General features: G+C 43.2%; 1 protein-coding gene across 1 annotated transcript; it reads left to right on the top strand.

The window, feature by feature from the left end:
- The first annotated feature begins 11 nt into the window (after positions 1-11).
- LOC139444622 (histidine ammonia-lyase-like) lies at positions 12-20210 on the top strand. Its single transcript, XM_071225534.1, has 22 exons — positions 12-328; positions 2409-2475; positions 3351-3381; positions 3603-3677; positions 4489-4561; positions 6935-7001; positions 7332-7369; positions 8141-8266; positions 8986-9125; positions 10690-10737; positions 10882-10933; positions 12005-12100; positions 12665-12760; positions 13775-13833; positions 15337-15417; positions 15894-15959; positions 16362-16440; positions 16816-16902; positions 17997-18131; positions 18272-18380; positions 19174-19243; positions 20029-20210. Exons 1-22 carry the CDS (start codon positions 97-99, stop codon positions 20167-20169), a joined length of 1968 nt encoding a protein of 655 aa, XP_071081635.1. The 5' UTR covers positions 12-96; the 3' UTR covers positions 20170-20210.
- Positions 20211-21067: the final 857 nt, after the last annotated feature.

Genomic DNA, 21067 nt, shown 5'->3' with positions numbered 1-21067 from the left:
AAAAGACAACGCTTGCAGATGGCAGCCATTGACAGAACCGTTGTTTAAGCACGGAGCGTCAGCGATATACTCTCCCAGTAGACATCCAGGTTAACGATGAAGCTTTCCCTGAGAGTCAGGGGCCAGTGGCTAGCGCTACCTTGTAATGGCAAGGAGAAGATCTCCTGGCTTGGGGACGAGGGTCTGAAGAGGTACTACAAGACGAAGAGCAAGGTTGGCCATGCTGAGGAGACTGTGTACGAGATTCGCAAAGCAAAGGGTGGGGCTATACTGGACCCCGATGACGCTGTCAGGGACGTCCTAGATGACAACGACTTCGTCACTGTTGGTAGGTGACAACGTTAAACCTAAGCGCTGTAGATATTTTACAGTTTGCGTGATTTTCGGCTGTGATTGAAACTGGAAACATCAATTAACGAGATTATGTGTTCCTCGAGTCTTTATCGATACACACATGTATGGGTGTATGGGTATCACAGTTATATCACAGCGTGTCATGTAAGAGGAAAGCCCGAAGTGGTGCAGGTATTAGGTGTTTATCGATTTCATGAACGCCACGAGCTCGTGTATGGTGCTGACATACCTAGAAACATAATCAGAGCGAACAGGCATTTCAGCAATATTTCAGCAATATCACGGCAGGGGACATCAGAAGTTTTTGGAACTAGACGATGGGATGAGTCGCTTTCAACAGCATTTCGGGTATATCTTCTCAATGTAGTGAGTGAGTGAGTTCACATTTAACGTCGCATCGGCATGATCAATGTAGAGGAAATCCGAAACAAGACAGAGTTCGTAGAGGGGTACACCACTAGTGAAACCTACAAAAATGGCTATGATGCTGACAGACCAAGGATCATAATCGGGGAGAATATGTTATTCGAATTCTCTTTCTCCTTACATCCAACCTTTTATGTTGGGTTACTTTATCGTCAACGACTGCATATTAATATTGCTGATATATCGATATGGCGTAATAGTTATTGGTCATGTTCTGTTTGTTGTGTGTCGATTCATGACACTGGGGTTGGTAAACCATGGTGAGTGAGTGAGTGAGTTGGGTTTGACGCCAGTTTTGATCAGTATTTCAGTTATATCACGGTGTGTCACCTCAATGGGTGAGGAAAGTCCAAGCAGGACATATTTCAACCTGCTATCAATGGATCCTGGCTCGAGTAATGGGGACCGCTCTCCGTATCAAATATAGCACCATGTGTATTTGATGTGTAATACACAACGTCAGAGCAAGACGCCGAAACAGAGTCCTTTTGCTGTAGTCAAAATAGCGGTGAAAATTATATGAATGGACCACTGAAAATATTTAATATCATTTAAAGTATCAAATGACACATTGGAATTAATACAAAAACGATGTATAATAATAAAATGGCAAGTGTTTAATATCATTTAATGTATCAGTGACGACAATGGAATTAATAAATAAACGATATATAATGATATATTATGAGAATATATAGCAAACTGGCCTTTAGATGCACACAAAAATGCTTTGTAAAGCCTGACGTATTAAAACTTAACCTTTTTCTGAAACCAAATCAGTGTTCGACAAAGATAACATATCTGTTGTGAATCTAATATGTCAACCTTTCTTGAAGATCAGGTCAGAGTATAAGTCATCTGCCATTCTCCCAGACACGGGAAACTGACACGTGAAACATCCAGTCTGCTCTCAGAAGTCTTGATAAGCATTATTGCGTATATTTCGTATATTTACACATGCCTAACCAAAACGATCACAACAGATGATAATAGATGTGGGTTAAGAAGCCAATATTAATCTATTATGAAATAAATGTTTGTAAACTTATCCATTTTCTGAAACTACAATGTCAAGGTTGAGCTGTAACTTGTACAGTGTTATTGTATACACGATGTACTTTTGACCTTTGTCTTATAACAGATGATAACCTCTGTACTTTAAGCCTATGGAGAAAGCCCAGTGGCTTGAGTCGTTACATTTAAATGGGCTTCACACATTGTACCCATGTCGGGATCGAACCCGGGTCTTCGTCGGCGAACGCTTTAACCACTAGGCTACCCGACCGCCCCACCCCACACAGAGAGAGAGAGAGACAGAGAGAGAGAGAGAGAGGGGGGGGGGGGGGGGGGGGGCAATCCTATCATTCTAAGACATCTTACATAATACATAACAATATTCAGTTTAAGTTTATCAATACAGATGCATTTTCACTGTGTGGAATGTCCCAGATATTTCGCAAATTATGCCTTTAACTATTGGTTTACGAGCATTGGTTTAAGGAGCACATTGCATTAAAAGATCTCATGATGAAATAATGCTAGATGAGTTGAGAGATTTTACCTTAACCAAGTAGAAAATATACCCCTGTGAACCGAGGATGGTGCGTCATCTGTATTCTCTGTTGCAGTTCTGGACAGCGATATGTCCAGTCCGGTGACCGGGCCGGCTGAGATTGTGTACATGGAGGAGAAGGTGTATCCTTCGGATCTGGGTTACACGGCTTAAAGAATAACATTGCCATTTTGAATATTAAATTCTCCCAGTACAGGAAAGTGGAAGGTGGGTGGTTCGATACCAATAGATTATACTTGTTTTTACTCTGCCCGGCGCTTGGCATAAATGATGAAACAAGGACTGGCCGGATCGGAGCAACGGTCAGTATAATGTGTGAACCGGGTTACACATGGTGAGCTAGCATTATAAAACCGGCATAAGCTAACACTAGTACAGTGGCCTGTGACGCCAAACATAGCAGCTACAAGATATATGGTCACAACCCTTGCCAGTGGTATGTAAAAGGATAATGTGGCAGGTTATGACCATGTGCCGTAGCTGTTACTTTTAGCGTTACAGGTGAGGTGAAATGGGGTTTAACGTCGCGTTCAAGATTATTGCACTTATATAGCACGTGTGTGTGTGTGGCTGCTTGTACTAGTCCGGACTGATGCCGATTTATAGGTATTTATAGTGCTAGCTCACTGAGATACCATGCCGCAGTTTAACATGAATACCCCACTATACTGACTCCGAGCCGACCAGTCCTTGTTTTAGCCCCTTAATGCCGAGCGCCAGACAGGGTAACAACAAGTACAATCTTTTAACGTCTTTTGGTATGACGCGGTCGGGGATCGAACCCCGGACCTTCCGCTCTCCGAGCGGACGCTCTACCATTAGACCACAGAGTCGGTCTTTAGCGTTATAGGCCCCTTTGTGAAGAACCGTAGTATCGTAAAAGTTAATTGCAAAATTACATCATGCACCGCTTCAGCAGATTTGTCTAAATATGACTAGGCGACACGTTGTATATCATGAATCATCCGTTGAATCCTTGACCTTCACCTTGAATCAGACCTAAAGCCAGCGTGAAGACAGCGTCAGATGTGAGTATCTTGGATCTTTTTTTTTCGCGAGTTAGTTTGAAGCCGCTTTGAACAGTGCCACAGTTACATCATCATAACCTACAGTCGTAACTTCAGAATCATCGGTTATAAAGAAAATGTTTTAATGAATAACTACACCGGTATCAGCTAGTAATGTTTGTTTTCTACTGGATAGACACTCTGGTCATAGATGTGACTCTACGTTTTTTCAATGTCTTCAGTATATCTCTTTGGATGGAAACAGCTTAGCCGCGGACGATCTCGTGAGACTGGGAAAAGGAGAGTTCCTTGTAAAGGTGAGACACAATGTAGTAGTAGTAGTAGTAGTAGTAGTAGTAGTAGTAATAGAGGTATGTTAGTGCAGCAGCAGCAGCGGTAGTAGTAGTGGTAGTAGTAGTAGTAGTAGTAGTAATAGAGGTATGTTAGTGCAGCAGCAGCAGCGGTCGTAGTAGTAGTGGTAGTAGTAGTAGTAGTAGTAATAGAGGTATGTTAGTGCAGCAGCAGCAGCAGCGGTAGTAGTAGTGGTAGTAGTAGTAGTAGTAGTAGTAGTAGTAGTAGTAGTAGTAGTAATAGAGGTATGTTAGTGCAGCAGCAGCAGCGGTCGTAGTAGTAGTGGTAGTAGTAGTAGTAGTAGTAGTAATAGAGGTATGTTAGTGCAGCAGCAGCAGCAGCGGTAGTAGTAGTGGTAGTAGTAGTAGTAGTAGTAGTAGTAGTAGTAGTAGTAGTAGAGGTATGTTAGTGCAGCAGCAGCAGCGGTAGTAGTAGTGGTAGTAGTAGTAGTAGTAGTAGAAGTAGTAGTAGTAGTAGTAGTAGTAGTAGTAGTAGTAGCAGTAGTAGTAGCAGCAGCAGCACATATTAAGTGTTATTGTGTTGATAATGGGGAAATGACAAGTGGCATGTAAGACATTATTCTGAAATAGTTGTACCACGCTACAATAATGGAAACACTGTTTGCCATAAATACAGAAAGGTGTTGATCGCTCGTCTTTAGGAAAATTTATTCATCTCCTTATGTATTCAAAAGTAAATGCGTTTCACCAGAATATCAAGACATTGTCGAAGATATTCATTAAAACATCCTTTGATGACCGTTGTGTTCTTCTCCAGTTAACGGCCGAGGCCGAACAAAACGTACAGAAGTCACGTGACCTTGTGGACGAGATACTCACCAGTAATAAAGGTAATAATATATGATATATACGCGATAATTCCATAAAATGTTTCAAAGGAAACTGTTGGCTCCCTTTCACAAAGCGATCTTATCTCTACGATTGTCGGGAAAGTAATGAGTTCCGACGATCGACATGCAAGAATCGCTATGTGAGACTGTGTCCAAAGTGTATTTATTTAAGAATTGACCTTCACTCTGTGTGAGTTCATTGGAGTATGAACCTGCATAGAGTGAGGGCCAAACTGTATGAACGTCGGAGCTTGCGACGACGTTCATACCATGTTTGGCCCTCACTCTATGCAGGTTCATACTCCAATGAACTCACACAAAGTGAAAGTCAATTCTTATAATTTTTTATCACAATTTCTTTCCTCAAAGGACGTAGGCCAAGATCTAAACACAATTTTATTTAGTACGTGTGACTTTATGTTTACACTGACAGCCAAACAACAACCAGGTATATCGCGGAATAAAATAGATCCCCAAAAAGAGAGGTGACATGAGCGTATGGATGCAGAACTTGCTCTTCAGAAACATCTTACGCAACACATGTGTTCATATAATATCCGCATTAGACGAGAAAGGTCTGTAATAAACTACCTCAGTAAGTCAGTCACAATGACAGCGCGTCGTAATACATAAATTACATCAAGTACAAGACGTCAAAATGGCCGACACGATAAACGTGACGGGAGGATTTCCGAAGTTGTTAATGAACCTGTGGCGGTTACATGTGTTAGTCATAATTGATCAACTGACCGATTATTGAAAGGTGGTTAAAGATGCATCAAACAGACACCAAGGTAAATTCGTAGATTGCTGGAGACGGTCACTGTCAGCCTAGACACAGATCGAGTCGATACTGACGATATTTTGGATGTGCATATTTTCGTGTGTTTTTTAGGATGGGCCGTAGCGAGGAAATTCGTGAACAATCATGCAGTCAAGCTCTCTTACGTTTCTCAATGTATACTGAAATGCTGAGACCAAGATAAAAGGTTCTAAATTATCAGAAATAATGCTTATGTATGTTTTCGTGCTAGTCAATTTCCAGGGGTTTCCCCAGGAATGTGGAAGTAGTCCGTCAGTGTTTACGTCATTTCAAGAACACGGTCTCGTTAAAAACGTATGAACGTCAAATTGTGTCGTTCATTTAAGGATTGACTTAGCGGATTCATACAGTTTGCACATCGGTTTTTTCGATTCATACCTCAAAGAACCGAAAAAAATACACTGTCAATGCTTATAATTAAATTTGACAACGTAAAACATGTTTTATCTACAATAGTTTAACCCAAAACAGTTGCATATATCAAAACAGACAAAAATGACGGCATTGATGAACATTCCAGGTGTAGGAATACATACAGTGGCGTGACATGAATCAGGTGATCGTTTAATTTATGCACATAACTTGACACGCCTACACAGTCAGTAGCCAATCAACGGAGAGTGGGATTAAAACAATGTTCATTTGACCTGTCAATTAAGGCAAGAGGCGAAAAGACTTGCAACAGTCAGACTGTAACGAACCGGAAGAAATATGTCCGAGAGAAGGCGGCTGTTTCAAATAACATGGTCATTTACTGCGTGATTCAAACATTACTTCTCTGATTACGGTAAAACAGTTGGAGAAATGCTAGTTAGAAATGAAACGCGTAGACATGAAAGTTGAACCGAGGCGAGCGGGAAAATAACTGGCGAGCGAGCATGCACGTTTGCTGTTTCATTCATTCTCGGCCTTCGGTTTCAAAGGGTAGTTTGGACAATGAATATGCATGAAAGTCGCTAAATGTCCCGTGCATGACGATACACGTGAGCAGAAAGGGAATTCCCTCGACTGTAATATTAGGATTCCCCGACATTCCGCAGTAATAAAAGTAGTGCGCAGCGGTGGGCGTGACTTAATGTTTTACATTCATTGGGAAATGAATGCAATAACAAGTGACCAATTCAGCTAATCAGAATGCAGGAATTTCCATGAACACAAAGAAAATTTAATTATACACTTATGAACGTCAATTTCGCGGTCATGTGACCGACCTCTCGTCCAATGGAAAAGCCGTATATCGTGTAAACGTCAAATTAAAAAATTATACATGTTTTATTACCCATGGGGTTAGAAATAACCGAGTTCGTAAAGTCGAATATATCAGTGAATTGTTTACGTCATCCGGACGGCATTGTTGACGTCATCCGATAAGTCTGGTTTTCTAGGACGGCGGTCTAGAACAGTGCATTTTTTCTAAAGGGGAGGTATATTATACATATGGTACATGTACAGCGTCATGAGACAAAAATACAGGTAGTTACCGCTAGTGTCTACCAGTCGATCAAGATCCTGCTTACATAGAATACAGACTGGGCTTCCTTTGTTTCCAGTTGTCTATGGAATCACAACGGGATTTGGTAACTTTGCTAGGACAACCATAGCTAAAGATAAACTTGTGTAAGTACCAAAACACACTTTACTGTTACCCGTAGTAAATATGTAAAGGGAACCCTTGAATGGGTTTCTTGCTAAAAGATTACTGAACAAGTCTCCGTTAGATACCGTATTTATTACAACGAGTGTTGAGAGAATTGTCTACAACGTACTACATTTGGTCTTCAAACGGGGGAGATCCAGAAGCCTCTGCTCGGAAAATACAAGAATCCTGACACTCGCTTCGTGAAATCAGTATGACACACATACTCGTATAATATATGTAATGTATATATAATAGCATTACCGATATAGGGGTGCTATTTAAAGAGATATGTTTTCATTGTGTTTCAGCGAGCTCCAAGAAAACGTCATCCGCTCACACGCAGCAGGTATAGAATTGTTCAGCTTTTCTTCCTACTTGCGTGCGTGAGTCTGGTTTAAAGCTGCTTAGAACAGTAATTGTTTATATCACGGCGTGTCAGGTTAATGTGGGAAGAAAACCCGGAGTAATGCAGGTCCAAGACCCACCAACTAGGACATGCTGCTGACAAGGCTAGAAATGCTGGTCTACCAGTAGGTCAAGTTATTAATAGGCAAGACTCCAACAAGTGTTTCTAGGGTCATGCGTCTTTCGTCGTTGTTCCTCGTCGCATTGACCACGTTTTTGAGCGTGGGTGTCAAATGTGTTTTTTGTAAGTTTGCATTAGGAGAAAGGGAATGATGCAAGATATGGCACTTATGTAAACATTTTATCTTCAATACATGGTTTACTTAAGATTTCACCTGCTGGTTTTGATTTTCGTCTGAAATGACAATTACGGTGCACCGGGATTCGAACCTACGATCACAGCTTTCTGGCACACCTAAGGTACACAACTCTGCATAGCGAATTGCGGCACCTTAAACGCCGGGAAAATACAACCAATAAAAATAGAACGTCGGGTCTAAGGGAGCAATCATTCGATTTTCATGTTAAAAATAATCAAGTCCCTGTTTTACATAATTGAGCGCCTTTACATTAAAAAGATGTGCAGATTTCAAACCAAAATCCCCCCCACCCCAACCATAAAGTAGTTCCTGCCTAAGGTCATCCTATTGTTTAATGTGTATGCTTGTAAAGTATATGTTCGATTTGTTAGCTCCGTGAATCTACTCTGTAGGTGTTGGTCCGCCATTATCCCCTGAGAGGACCCGGATGTTGCTGGCACTGCGTATTAACGTCCTCGCCAAAGGCTACAGCGGGATCTCATTGGAAACACTGGAGCAGTACATGGCAGCCTTTAATGGTACGTATGCACAACTTATCACAGGTACTGTTTGTTTAGAATGAATATTATTATAATTCACAAATCATTTATAATTCCGTCAGTTACAGTATTTTCTTTAAAACTTTTGAATTCGACCATTCATATAGGAAAATAACGGAGATTTGCTTGTCCTTGACTTTGGTTCATCCATCAGTACTGTGCCCCGCGAATATTCGGTCGTGGATCATATGTTGCATGATTTGTGCTTTTGCTTTGTTTGTTGTTTAACGCCATACTCAGCAATATTCCAGCTATATTACGGCGGTCTGTAAATAATCGAGTATGGACCAGACAATCCAGTGATTGACATCATGAGCATCGATCCACGCATTTGGGATATATGACATGCATCAACCAAGTCAGCGAGCCTGACCACCCAATCCCGTTAGTCACGGGTTGCTGACCTATTCTACCCCAGATCTTCACCGGTCACATATGTTGTAATCCTTGACTTGTGTCGAACTGAGACAATCTCTTTGATTGATAAGAATAATCATATACTGCTAGATTCATATACACAATTACATTTCAGTCTGCGGGCAAAGAAAAAAATAATGGTTTATGAATGGTTCGACCTGAATCAACCTGTATGTTATAGTGGCGTGCTTCCTTCGATAATAAATCAGACACTTGCCTTGTAAGTACTTGATCAAAACAATTTGGTCTCTATTCTAACATGATTCCTCCACATCTTTCAGCGTCTTGCCTTCCATGGGTCCCCCAGAAGGGATCGGTGGGGGCTAGCGGAGACCTCGCACCCCTCGCGCACCTCGCGCTCGGCATGATGGGAGAAGGAAAAATGTGGTCGCCAAAGAGTGGATGGGCTGATGCTAAATATGTAAGTGATTCTTTAGGGGGAGGGGAGGGTTTGTATGGAAGCTGCAACCCGCCATGGTAAAATATATATTGTCTAGTATTTATAGCGTTCACTCCTGTAGAACCCCTTTCACTCGCCATAACGTTAGCGTTCTTGCGCTAAACTATCACACAATATTCCCTCACAATAAGGTCTTGGCGCACTATGTGGATCAGATATAAGTGCTCCTTCTTGTTTCAAAGTGTTATTTGTAGGGACATGGTGATCGACATGGTGACTGTTATCTTCGGGTCTTCGGCGTGACGAGCGAACGCTTTAACCACTAGGCTACCCGACCGCCCCTTGTACCGAGTGAACGCGAAAGTTATTGTGAGGGAACGCGAAGATTATTGCGAGGGAACACGTACTATTGCGACGGAACGCGAAGGTTTTTGCGAGGGAACCCTATTAATATATTCTTTTACCGTGGCAGGTAGGAGCATCCGTAAATTTACCATTGTGTATCACTTGACAATAAACTCCAGTATTTCAATAACAGGAATGTATCTTTTCTTCTCTATTTGAGGTGCATATACAATTATCAAGACGTAGGATGTGGGGTGGGGTGTGGGGTGGGTATGGGTGTGGCGTCAAGGAGGGGTCCCACCCTCTGATGAACATCAATGACTATGATCTATACCTCCCGGGGACCTGCTATACTATACTGATCCCCGGCTATATACGGGACATACGTTTACACCTCTTTTATGTTTCGCATCCCCGTAGGGATTCGGGGTTAGAGGTCCCCATCAACATGCTGGTCGTAAGAGGCGACCAAATGGATCAGTTGGTCAGGCTCGGTGTCTTCGTTGATTCCTCGTCATACCCTGACGGCGTAGATCGACGTTCACTATATCACTGGATTGTCTGGTCCAGTCTGGTCGCCGCCATTTTGCTAGACTATCACTAAGTGCGGCGGTTAACAAAAACAATAAAACTATTAAATATAAATAAACAAATACTATACCTGATTATACATTTGTTGTGGCAAATCGTCAATAATTCACTGGCGTGTAAGCTCTATTTTAATCCACTGACGTTTCGACGAGGTAAGAAATGGAATATAGTGATACTTAATTCGAAAATAAGTATTGTGAGGGTTTAGAACATTTTTAAAATGTAATGTAACGGTTGATGGTGCTATTGTTGAATTAAGTTGTCTTTTATACAACAGTCAGCAATATTCCAAGTATATAATTTAGATCTACGTATTCATAATCAAGTCTAGGCCAGGTCAACCAGTGGTTAATTGCGTGACAAACGTTGCACACACACGAGGTACAACGACAGCCAGACAGCCAAGTCACAGGGCGTGACCAACCGATCTCCAAAGACAAGCATGATGTACTGGGGACCTTTCTTGGCCCGGAAGTAGTTCTGTTTATTCATGCGCATCCGTGCCAAGGGAGTATGTGTCGGATCATATGGTATCCTTCAGAGATTTATTGCGAGTGCGAAATCGGCTCTACCGGAAGCGCTCTTAAAACCTCCAACATCATCATCATCACTCTGGTGCGGTGATGCAGTTTTGCATTTTGTGTTGCAGGTGCTGGAGTCCCATAACCTCTCTCCGATAAAGCCCAAGCCCAAAGAGGTAACCAAACAGTAATTATTAACTGGCGGGGGTGATGTACGTTTCGTGGCTTGCTGCGTATGTGTTTACACGTTATGATAATTATAAATCAACTGGTGTGGATCGGATAGATATATAGTCCGTAATGTATGTTATCTCTTGCAGGGCATCGCAATGATAAATGGAACACAACTTATAACATCGTTAGGAGTTGAAGGTGAGTGAGTGAGTGAGCGGAATTTTTTGTGAGTGAACGAGTGAGTAAGTGTGGTCTTACGCCTCTTTTAGAAATATTTCAGCAATATCACGATGGGGGCAGCAGAAACCGGCTTCACACATTGTACCCACGTGGGGAATGAAACCTGGGCATTTCGTGTGACGAGAAAACGCTTACACCACTCGCCTACCCCCACCGTCCTTATTTGTTGTTTCACAAGGAGAGCGCAGGTTTGCTACGTGTGGTGATTCCTATGTCCCAGAACTTGACCACCCGATCATCATTAGTTCGATCGACATTCATGTGTTACAAAACATTACGACAAAGATGGCTTTATGTGGATCGAAACATACCAACAATTCAATTAACTGACCATCAATGCAGGTATTGTCCTGGAAATCTTTACCTATGAGAGACAAATCTCCCCTGGTCCAAAAGCAATGAGATTTTTGGGTGTGTGGTGAGATTTTACTATTATCAGAGATATTTCATCTTCAAACAGAGGAAACTTTGATTTTCGTATTTTGCGACTCGAATTATGATGCAATTAATGTTACTAGATTATATAAATATACTACTCAAAAGAAGTTAAGGATCACCTGATTCTTTCATATTACAATAGTTAATCTCTCATGCCATGACAGATTAACATTAACAATATGAAAGAATCGGGTGATCCTTAACTTCTTTTGAGTAGTATATATCCACGCTTATCTTATTTTCCGAACACCGGCCTTCCGATCCCCATTGTATTTGATTCTTCCGACAAGAAAGACATACTTCAGACCTTTTCTAAATCCAAAAGGTGTAGGTGGTTCAGCAATATAAATTGGGATACATACTACTCAAAACAAGTAGAGAACATAAAGACTGCGTGTTGCATAACTCACCAGCCTTGACGGGTTAACTGAGGTCATACGAAACAATCGGGTGTTCTTTAACTTCTTAGGAGCAGTATAATAATTCCCTGTTGAAGCGGTTCGCCAATCGAGAACAAAACAGTATGTATCATGTATCATTATGTATCATGTAACATTGCTTCACATTGTACAATCACTTCTGCTCCTCCAGCCTGCGAGAGGTCGGAGTCCATCGCCAGACAGGCGGACGTTGTCGCGGCCATGACCTTGGAGGTACTTAAGGGTTCAACCAGGGCCTTCGACAGCAGTAAGTACTTGCGTCACTTCCGGTGTTCTCATGAAGTAATATATTTTACTGACATAGTATGATGTTTCACTTTCATGGTGTTTTACCTTATGCATCATACAACAAGTAGGCTAACAAAAAATTTAAGTAAGATTATATGAATACCGCAGTGAGCCTTAATTTAACTGAAGAAATAATTATAGATTTTGTATCTAAGTGGAATACAGCTGGTTATTTATTTCGGCGTTTCTGTTTGACAGGGATCAGATAACGTAGATAGTTTCGGTGTGGTACAAATGATCCTGATAACAATTATTCAGAGACATGATGGAAATGTGTGTTTGAAAAATAACATTTATAATATTTTATAAACAATAAGATAGGATGTCACGAAGCAGTGTCACAAGATGTTCAGAGAACTTGAAAAATATAAATATAACCAAGTGTGGATTGATATCGTTTGAAAGTTTTGTGTAATTTAGTAAAGGTGAGCCTCTGTACCTCTGTTCCTCTTGTTTTAACGTATTCTGCCTGAAGATCTGGAAAAATAGACGTGGACATTTATTTCCAATTTTCTGTTTTCAGATATCCAGAAAGTGCGACCACACAAAGGTCAAGGCCTGGTTGCTAGGCGACTAAGGTCACTCCTTCATTCAGAAACACATCCGTCTGAGATAGCAGGTAGGAACCTGATTCTTGCATCAGATGAAATGTTAAGTATAAAGTTCACCCGTTCCAGATTGGTTGGCACGATCATTTTAATATCTATGTCCTTTACCTATCATTTCCACATGTCTTCTTATCCACGAAGATCCGGGTTATAACTTATATTCAGAAACCCATGCTTTCCGTAAGATGTCACTAACGTCATCAAGTGGCTAGGCCTGCTGATACATGTCATCGTATCCCAATTGCTTACGTCGAAGCTCACGATGTCAATCACTGGATTGTCTGTTCCAGACACCATTATTTACAAACCGCCTCATATAGCTTGAATATTGGTGGGGGCCGCTTTAAACAAACAAACAAACAAACAAACAAGCATGTGTGTTCTTTTCTTTCATGACTGAAGTAAAGGTGTTATAGGTGCTGCAGCAGACATGAACTTGTTTCTTGCATCAGATGAACTATTAAGCATTAAAGTCCATGGGTTCCAGATTGGTTAGCACGACCATTTTAATATCTACAGTTTATCTACTATTTATATCTTTGTCTTCAGTTCTTACAAACGGATATTCGTTATTCCGGACTATTTATTAAGAGGGGGTTAAATCACGATTGCCTGACGCCCGGGTACAGTGGTATTTCAAGTTAGTTAGTTAGAGGTTTTATTAAACAAGTGGTCCATACAGAATGTTCACTTTTATATGAACTACATATGTTGAGCTATTCCGTTTAGTACATGTCAATGCGCATGATATAAGCAGACAGTTTCATTCAAGTGATAGCGTTGTTTAGATAGGGACCGCCTGTGTCGAAAATATACACTCGTCTCTGCTTTTGGCAGAGATTTCTTATGAATATGGAAAGGATTTCGTCGCTTTAATTAATATAACGAGACATTGGCATGTGAATATTAATTAAGGACACGGGAAATGTCAATGTGTACTTGGATTGAGTGCAGTGAACCTTTCCCTTTTTTACTCATGTTTCTTGGTATTTATACGTACTTAAACTGTGCTCCGTCTGTTGTAGAGAGCCACAGATTCTGTGACCGGGTTCAAGACGCCTACACGCTCAGGTGTTGTCCGCAGGTACGGAGTGTCTCTGTTGGTCCATGTGAAAATATTAGAGCTGAGATAAGTTTGAGACCATGAAGCCTAGTTGTTTCACTATATGTTTCTAGGTTTGTCAGCACCATACCCGTGCTCGTGGGTTTCACCAAAGCGGTAAACGTCTGAGATATGCATCACTTCGGACTTTCCTCCACATTAAGCTGACACGCCGTGTTATGACTAGAATACTGTTCAAAGCGGCGTTAAACCCATCTCACCCACTCACTATAGGGCTCAGGACAACAGACTGGTATCTGTGTTTCAATGTATATCATGCGTACGCTTTGTGGGAGACTCAGACATGGTGGAACTCGACGTGTAAAACAGATGACCGTTATTTGAACTCAATTAATGAACAATAATATTTTAATGTGAAGTTTACACTGTATATTCTTTTCAAGTGGACGAGAGGTGGGTCACATGACCGCGCTATTGACGTTCACGAAACTGTAGTCTTGAAATGACGTAAACGCTGACGGACTACTTACACATTCCTTGGGGAACCCCTGGGAATTTCCCAACACGAATACGTACAGAAGCCTTGTTTCTGATCATTCAGAGCGTTTAATGTTGAACTCGGCTTTATAGCATACATTGGGAAACGTCAGGGAGTTTCACTGCATGATCGTTCACGAGTATCCCCGCTTCGACACATCCTAGTGAACAAAACGAAGATATGCACTCGAGTAGCCACTCGATCCATGTCTAGACCCACAGTGACAGTCTACAGCAATCTACGAATTTACTCATTTACTAATTAATAGATTCATTAACTTCGTCACGTTTATAATGTCGGCCATTTTGACGTCTTGTACTTGATGTAAATGTATTACGACGCGCTGTCATTGTGACTGACTTACCGTGGTATTCCTTAACAAACCTTACTCATCCAAAGATGATATTATATGTATACAATGGTTGTAAACAAACTACAACAGATGTTCCTGTAAATCAAGTTTTGCGTACGCTCATGTCACCTCTCTTTTTGAAGAACTATTTTATTCCGCGATACAGCTGGTTGTTGTATGGCTGTCAGCGTAAACATGAAGTCACACGTACCACTTTAAAATCGTGTATAGATCTAGCGCTATATCCTTCGAGTTAAAAAATAGTGATATAGAAAAGAAAGGGACTTTTTACTTTGCAAACCCCGACGTTCATCCAGTTTGGCCCTCACTCTTTGAAAGTTCATACCCCAATGAACTCACACAGAAGTGAGAGTCAATCCTTATATCATACACATAATAACCTGGGATTCAGAAATTGAAAAGGGTCAATTATAAATCTCAATGAAACGAAAGGGAAGGTGAAACTTTGTTCAGTATGCCTTCTTTTAATCTAACTCGTGTTAAAATAACCGAGTTTAAAGATGGATAAAAAGTATTCATTAATTCTAAAGAGCACCACTAAATGTATTTATGAGTGTCTCGTGGCAACTTAAAAACAAATATACTATTTTTCTTCTCTGGTTTCTGATTGCAGGTTCATGGCATCGTGAACGATACGGTGGAGTTCGTCAAGGGCGTCCTGGTGACCGAGATGAACAGTGCCACGGACAACCCTGTATCCTTCACAACAATGAGTGCGTGAGTGAGTTGGGGTTGACGCCGCTTTGAACAGTACTTCAGCTATATTACGGCGTGTTAGGTTAGTATGTGCAGCCGAAGACGTTTACCACTTTCATGAACCCCACGAACGCGAGTAGTGCTGACAGACCAAGAATCACAAACAGGGAGAATCGGGGATTCAAACCCACGATCACGATCCAGGTAGAACTAAGGGACACAACTCTACACAGGTAATTACGGCGTTGTAGACTACCGGGCCACCCGTAGCACGCCACACTATTTAAAAAACCGTAGGTATTGCTGTGATCTCTCTTTCTTGACACCAACATCTCAGTATCCAAAATAAAAGACTCAACATTGTCAATGACGTCACAATGATGGACCTCGTAGACCAACATATATATCGCCTGTAAGCGTGGCAAACAATCACTGTAGTAACTGTTGATGTGACTGTTCCTCAACCTGACACAGATGGTGTTTGCTGAGACCGGTGAGATCTTGTCAGGGGGGAACTTCCATGGAGAGTACCCGGCTAAGGTAAGGCATTCTCCGGGGTTAACTCAATTCTGCGTTTGAAAAGTCAAGTTTATCATCCTGTATATAATCATTCCAATATTCATTAAGTACAAGTATAAGTGACGGTTAAAGGGTTTTACCTTGCTCTATCTATATTCATGCCCATTGGATTCTCAGTAGTAATTCGGGGTCCGACTCTTGAAAATGTGGGTCTCAAGCTGACTTACTTTCAATCCAAGCTCAGAGGCCTAAACCTATATAAGGATAGCGATGGGTGGAGGATAATCAGTCGCGGGACACGCAGGAATTTTAGTCTAGCTTTTACAAGATTCAAAGCAATGAGGAGCGTGTGTGCCCATGTTCAATCTGCACGTGCACAGAACGACATATTGTGCGTCCAGTAATCCAGTATTGTCACTCCAGGCTCTCGACTACCTGGCGATCGGGGTGCACGAGCTGGCTAACATGAGTGAGCGGCGAATTGAGAGACTTGTTAACCCCGGTAGGTGAAACCCTTGATCCTTTGTAATGAGTGTAATATATAGAAGTATAGCAGGAAATATGTTCTAACTATAAGAGAGGAGATGTGATTAATGTGTTGGCTGGTCATGAAGGACCGGGGCGATTCCCTACCTTGGTACAATGTGTGATGTCCATTCTTGAGTTCCTCGTCGTGATATTGCTGGGATGCTGGAATGGTGCTAAAAGCGGCCTGAAACTCACTCACTCCAACAAACAAAATTTATATTTCTTGAAGTATTATAACTGATTTGAAATAAGTAATTTCATGGTTTGAATATATATTCTTGATACCTGGATTCATAAATATATGCCTTGTCGGCATAGATACAAAACATGAATATATGCACTGTTTCAGCATTGAGTGAACTGCCAGCCTTCCTGACTAAAGAGGGCGGACTCAACTCTGGCTTCATGATCGCACACTGCACAGCAGCCTCTCTCGGTACGGCTGATTGTTATCTGTTCTGTCCCCCGACCACTGCCCCCCGTCCACATCCGCCACCCTCTCTCCCCCGACCTCTACCCCCGTCCACATCCGCCCCCCTCTCTCCCCCGACCTCTTCCCCCGTCCACATCCGTCACCCTCTCTCCCCCGACCTCTTCCCCCGTCCACATCCGCCACCCTCTCTCCCCCGACCTCTTTCCCCGGTCCACATCCTCCGCCCTCTCTCCCCCGGCCTCTTTCCCCCGTGCACATCCGCCGCCCTCTCTCCACCGACCTCTTCCCCCGTCCACATCCACCACCCTCTCTCCACCGACCTCTTCCTCCGTCCACATCCGCCACCCTCTCTCCACCGACCTCTTTCCCCGTCCACATCCGCCACCCTCTCTCCACCGACCTCTTTCCCCGTCCACATTCGCCACCCTCTCCCCAACCGACCTCTTCCCCCGTCCACATCCGCCACCCTCTCTCCACCGACCTCTTCCCCCGTCCACATCCGCCACCCTCTCTCCACCGACCTCTTTCCCCGGTGCACATCCGCCGCCCTCTCTCCAACCGACCTCTTTCCAACCGACCTCTTTCCCCGTCCATATCCGCCACCCTCTCTCCACCGACCTCTTCCCCTGACTTTCTCCCCGTCCACATCCGCCACCCTCTCTCCAACCTACCTCTTTCCCCGTCCACATCCGCCATCCTCTCTCACACCGACCTCTTTCCCCGTCCACATCTGCCATCCTCTCTCACGCCAACCTCTTTCCCCCGACTTTCTCCCCGTCCACATCCACCATCTTCTCTCCAACTGACCTCCCCGACTTTCTGCCTGTCCACATCCGCCGTTCTCTCTCCAACCGACCTCTTTCCCCGTCCACATTTGCAACCCTCTCTCCCACCGACCTCTTTCCCCGTCCACATCTGCCATCCTCTCTCACGCCAACCTCTTTCCCCCGACGTTCTACCCGTCCACATCCGCCATCCTCTCTCCTAAGGAATAACCTAACTGAGATAAGAGAACACAATCAACTAAACGAAATAACAACATCTGTAGCGCTGCATAACTTTATGACTGATTTTCATGTTATTCTATCCCCGTTCAGTGTCCGAGAACAAGGTCCTGTGTCATCCGTCATCCGTGGACTCGCTGACCACCAGCGCCGGGACGGAGGACCATGTATCCATGGGGGGCTTCTCCTCCAGGAAGTGTCTCAGGGTCGTGGAACATGTTGAACAAGGTCGGGCAATGTAGTTACCTAACTGCAAGAAAACTCGTGCAACGTGCGTCCCATAATTATCTTGAACGTTAATAGGATTCACATTTGTTGGAATAAACTTATAGATTTGCTTATTGATGATATGCTTAACTATATTCCAGTCTTGGCAATCGAGTTACTGGCAGCTTGCCAGGCGATGGAGTTTCTGCGGCCACTGAAGACGACGCCACCCCTGGAAGAGGTGCACAAGCTGGTCCGCTCAGTCGTTGGGTAAATAGCCGTGTGTCCTCGCCAAGCTATTTGTATGGAACATACATAGTGATGCAAATCAATTGGGTTAAATCCAGGTATGGTGCGGACAGACCATAAACAGGGCGAGTTTTGGATTCGAACCCACGGGAAGGGTGTCAACTTTCACTGCGACTTAATGCAAATTATGGCGCCTTAGATTACAGGGCTGACCCCAGATACAACAACAAGCCCGTGAAATAACCCCTAGATATAAGCCCGTGAAATAACCTCCAAATACAACAGCAAGGCCGTGAAATGACCCCCAGATACAACAACAAGGCCGTGAAATAATCCCCAGAAACAACAGCAAGGCCGTGAAATAACTCCTAGATACAAGCCCGTGAAATAACCCCCATATGCAACAGCAAGGCCATGAAAGCAAGGCCGTGAAATAACCCCTAGAGACAAGCCCGTGAAATAACCCCCATATACAACAGCAGGGCCGTGAAATAACCCCCATATACAACAGCAAGGCCGTGAAATAACCCCGAGATACAAGCCCGTGAAATAACTCCCATATACAACAGCAATGCCGTGAAATAACTCCCAGAAACATCAGCAAGGCCGTGTCACAACAGCAAGGCCGTGACAGCGACTTAATGCAAATTAAGGCGCCTTAGATTACAGGGCTACCCTGCAGGAACGTATATACTAAAAAAAACCTGTCCTAATGGACAGGTATAAACTTAACATATGCGATAACCGATATGTACTTCAGGTGTCAGGTTTGTTTCTACTCATAAACTGACACGGCGATTAATTTTGCCTGCAGCCCCTGGGAGAGAGACAGGTACATGGCTCCGGACATAGAGGCAGTCACTAAGCTACTGCAGGAGGAGCAGGTAGGATAAGTGCAGAAAATATACTTAACATTTATACATTTCATTACTGTGTGTCACAACAATATAACCGACTCATTTGGTGATAAGTTTTCCAAACTACCAACGGCTAATGCTATGGCGATTATTGCAGGCATCTAATGTTAGCGAGTGAGTGAGTTGGGTTTAACGCCGCTTTTAACAATATTCCAGTTATATCGCGGCGTGTCAGCTTAATGTGGGAGGAAAGTCCGAAGTGATGCAGGTCTCAGACGTTTACCACTTCGGTGAAACCCACGAGCACGGGTATGGTGCTGACAAACCTAGAAACATAATCGGGGCGAACCGGGATTCGAACCCACATTCATAGTTTTCTGGCGTGCCCAAGGGACGCAACCCTGCATAGCGAATCGCGGCGCCTTAGACGACTGGGCCATCCGTGCCCCCATCTAATGTTAGTAAGTTTAACTGTCACAAAATTGGGCGGTCTGTAGTGGTAGTAGTCCTGATGGAGCTATGTAATAGTAATAAGAGTATGCTGGTTGTGAACTGTAGTAGGAGTGTTGGTGGTGGTAGTAGTAGTAGTGGTGGTAGCGCTGTGGTCGTGATTGTGGTAGTGTCAGTTGTTTTGATAGTAGTGGTGGCTGTCGCAGTGGCCATGGTAGAAGAAGTGGTGGCGCATGATTGTTTGTTTGTTGTTTAACACCGTACTCGATATAACGGCGGTCTGTAGGTAATTGAGTCTGGACATAGGAAAACGATGAAACCTGATTCATTCAGTCGACTCCTACGTGTCCGTATTGTTCCAGATCTGGAGGAAGGTGAAGCCGATGATGGACAACTACCACTCTGTGCAGACCATTGAGACCAGGGTCTTCTCCCCCACCACCGCCAGACTGGACGGACCACCCCCCAAACGCCGGAGATACAACAGCAAGACCGTGAAATAAGGTCCAGATACAACAGCAAACCCATTTAGTAACCCCCGCATTACAAAAGGACCGTGAAATAACCCCACAATACAACAACATGGCCCATAAATAAACCCCAGACACAGCAGCAAGGCCGTGAAATAACCCCCCTATACAACAGCAAGGCCGTGAAATAAGCCCCATATACAACAGCAAAACAGTGAAATAAGCCCCAGATACAACAGCAAGGCCGTGAAATAACCCCCATATACAACAGCAAGGCCGTGAAATAAGCCCCAGATACAACAGCAAGGCCGTGAAATAACCCCCAGATACAACAGCAAGCCCGTGAAATAAGTCCCATATACAACAAGAAGAACGTGAAGTAACATCCAGATACAACAGCAAGGCCGTGAAATAACCCCTAGATAGAACTCAGTCAAATATACCTCTCACAAACATCCTGTTGAGTATAGGGCATATGTTACAGGTACCTTCACATAGATAATGTCCGGCATCAGATTGATCATTGTGTAATTACCCTGATGTGGAGTGGTAAACGAACATGATGGTGATGTGTCTCAACTCGGTTTGTAATAAAGAAATTGCCATGGTAACCTGCAGTTGTTTATTAGTCATAGTTACGCCGAGTGAGTGAATGTAGAAAAATGGTAAACAAGACCATCTGGGTACGATGACATGCAAATCAATCAGACATAGTGACCATAATTTTCGTCGATTACAACAAGGTCGTGGTATGAGACTTACTTTCTCGCCTGCAGGGAGAAGACTTAGTGTCATGGGTGAGGCGCAGTGCCCTCGCGGTAGCAGACGCACGTGCGGATCGCGACCTGAGCAGCGGATCGGCTGCGTTGTGCTTAACGAGTTAAACCTAAATAAAGCTTTACTCATTATTTACCACGTTAATTGTAAGAGT

This window comes from Haliotis cracherodii, unplaced genomic scaffold, assembly GCF_022045235.1.
Source record: "Haliotis cracherodii isolate W230 unplaced genomic scaffold, xgHalCrac1.p SCAF_6, whole genome shotgun sequence".
NCBI lineage: Eukaryota > Metazoa > Mollusca > Gastropoda > Lepetellida > Haliotidae > Haliotis > Haliotis cracherodii.
This window is presented reverse-complemented; position numbering and strand designations above follow the sequence as displayed.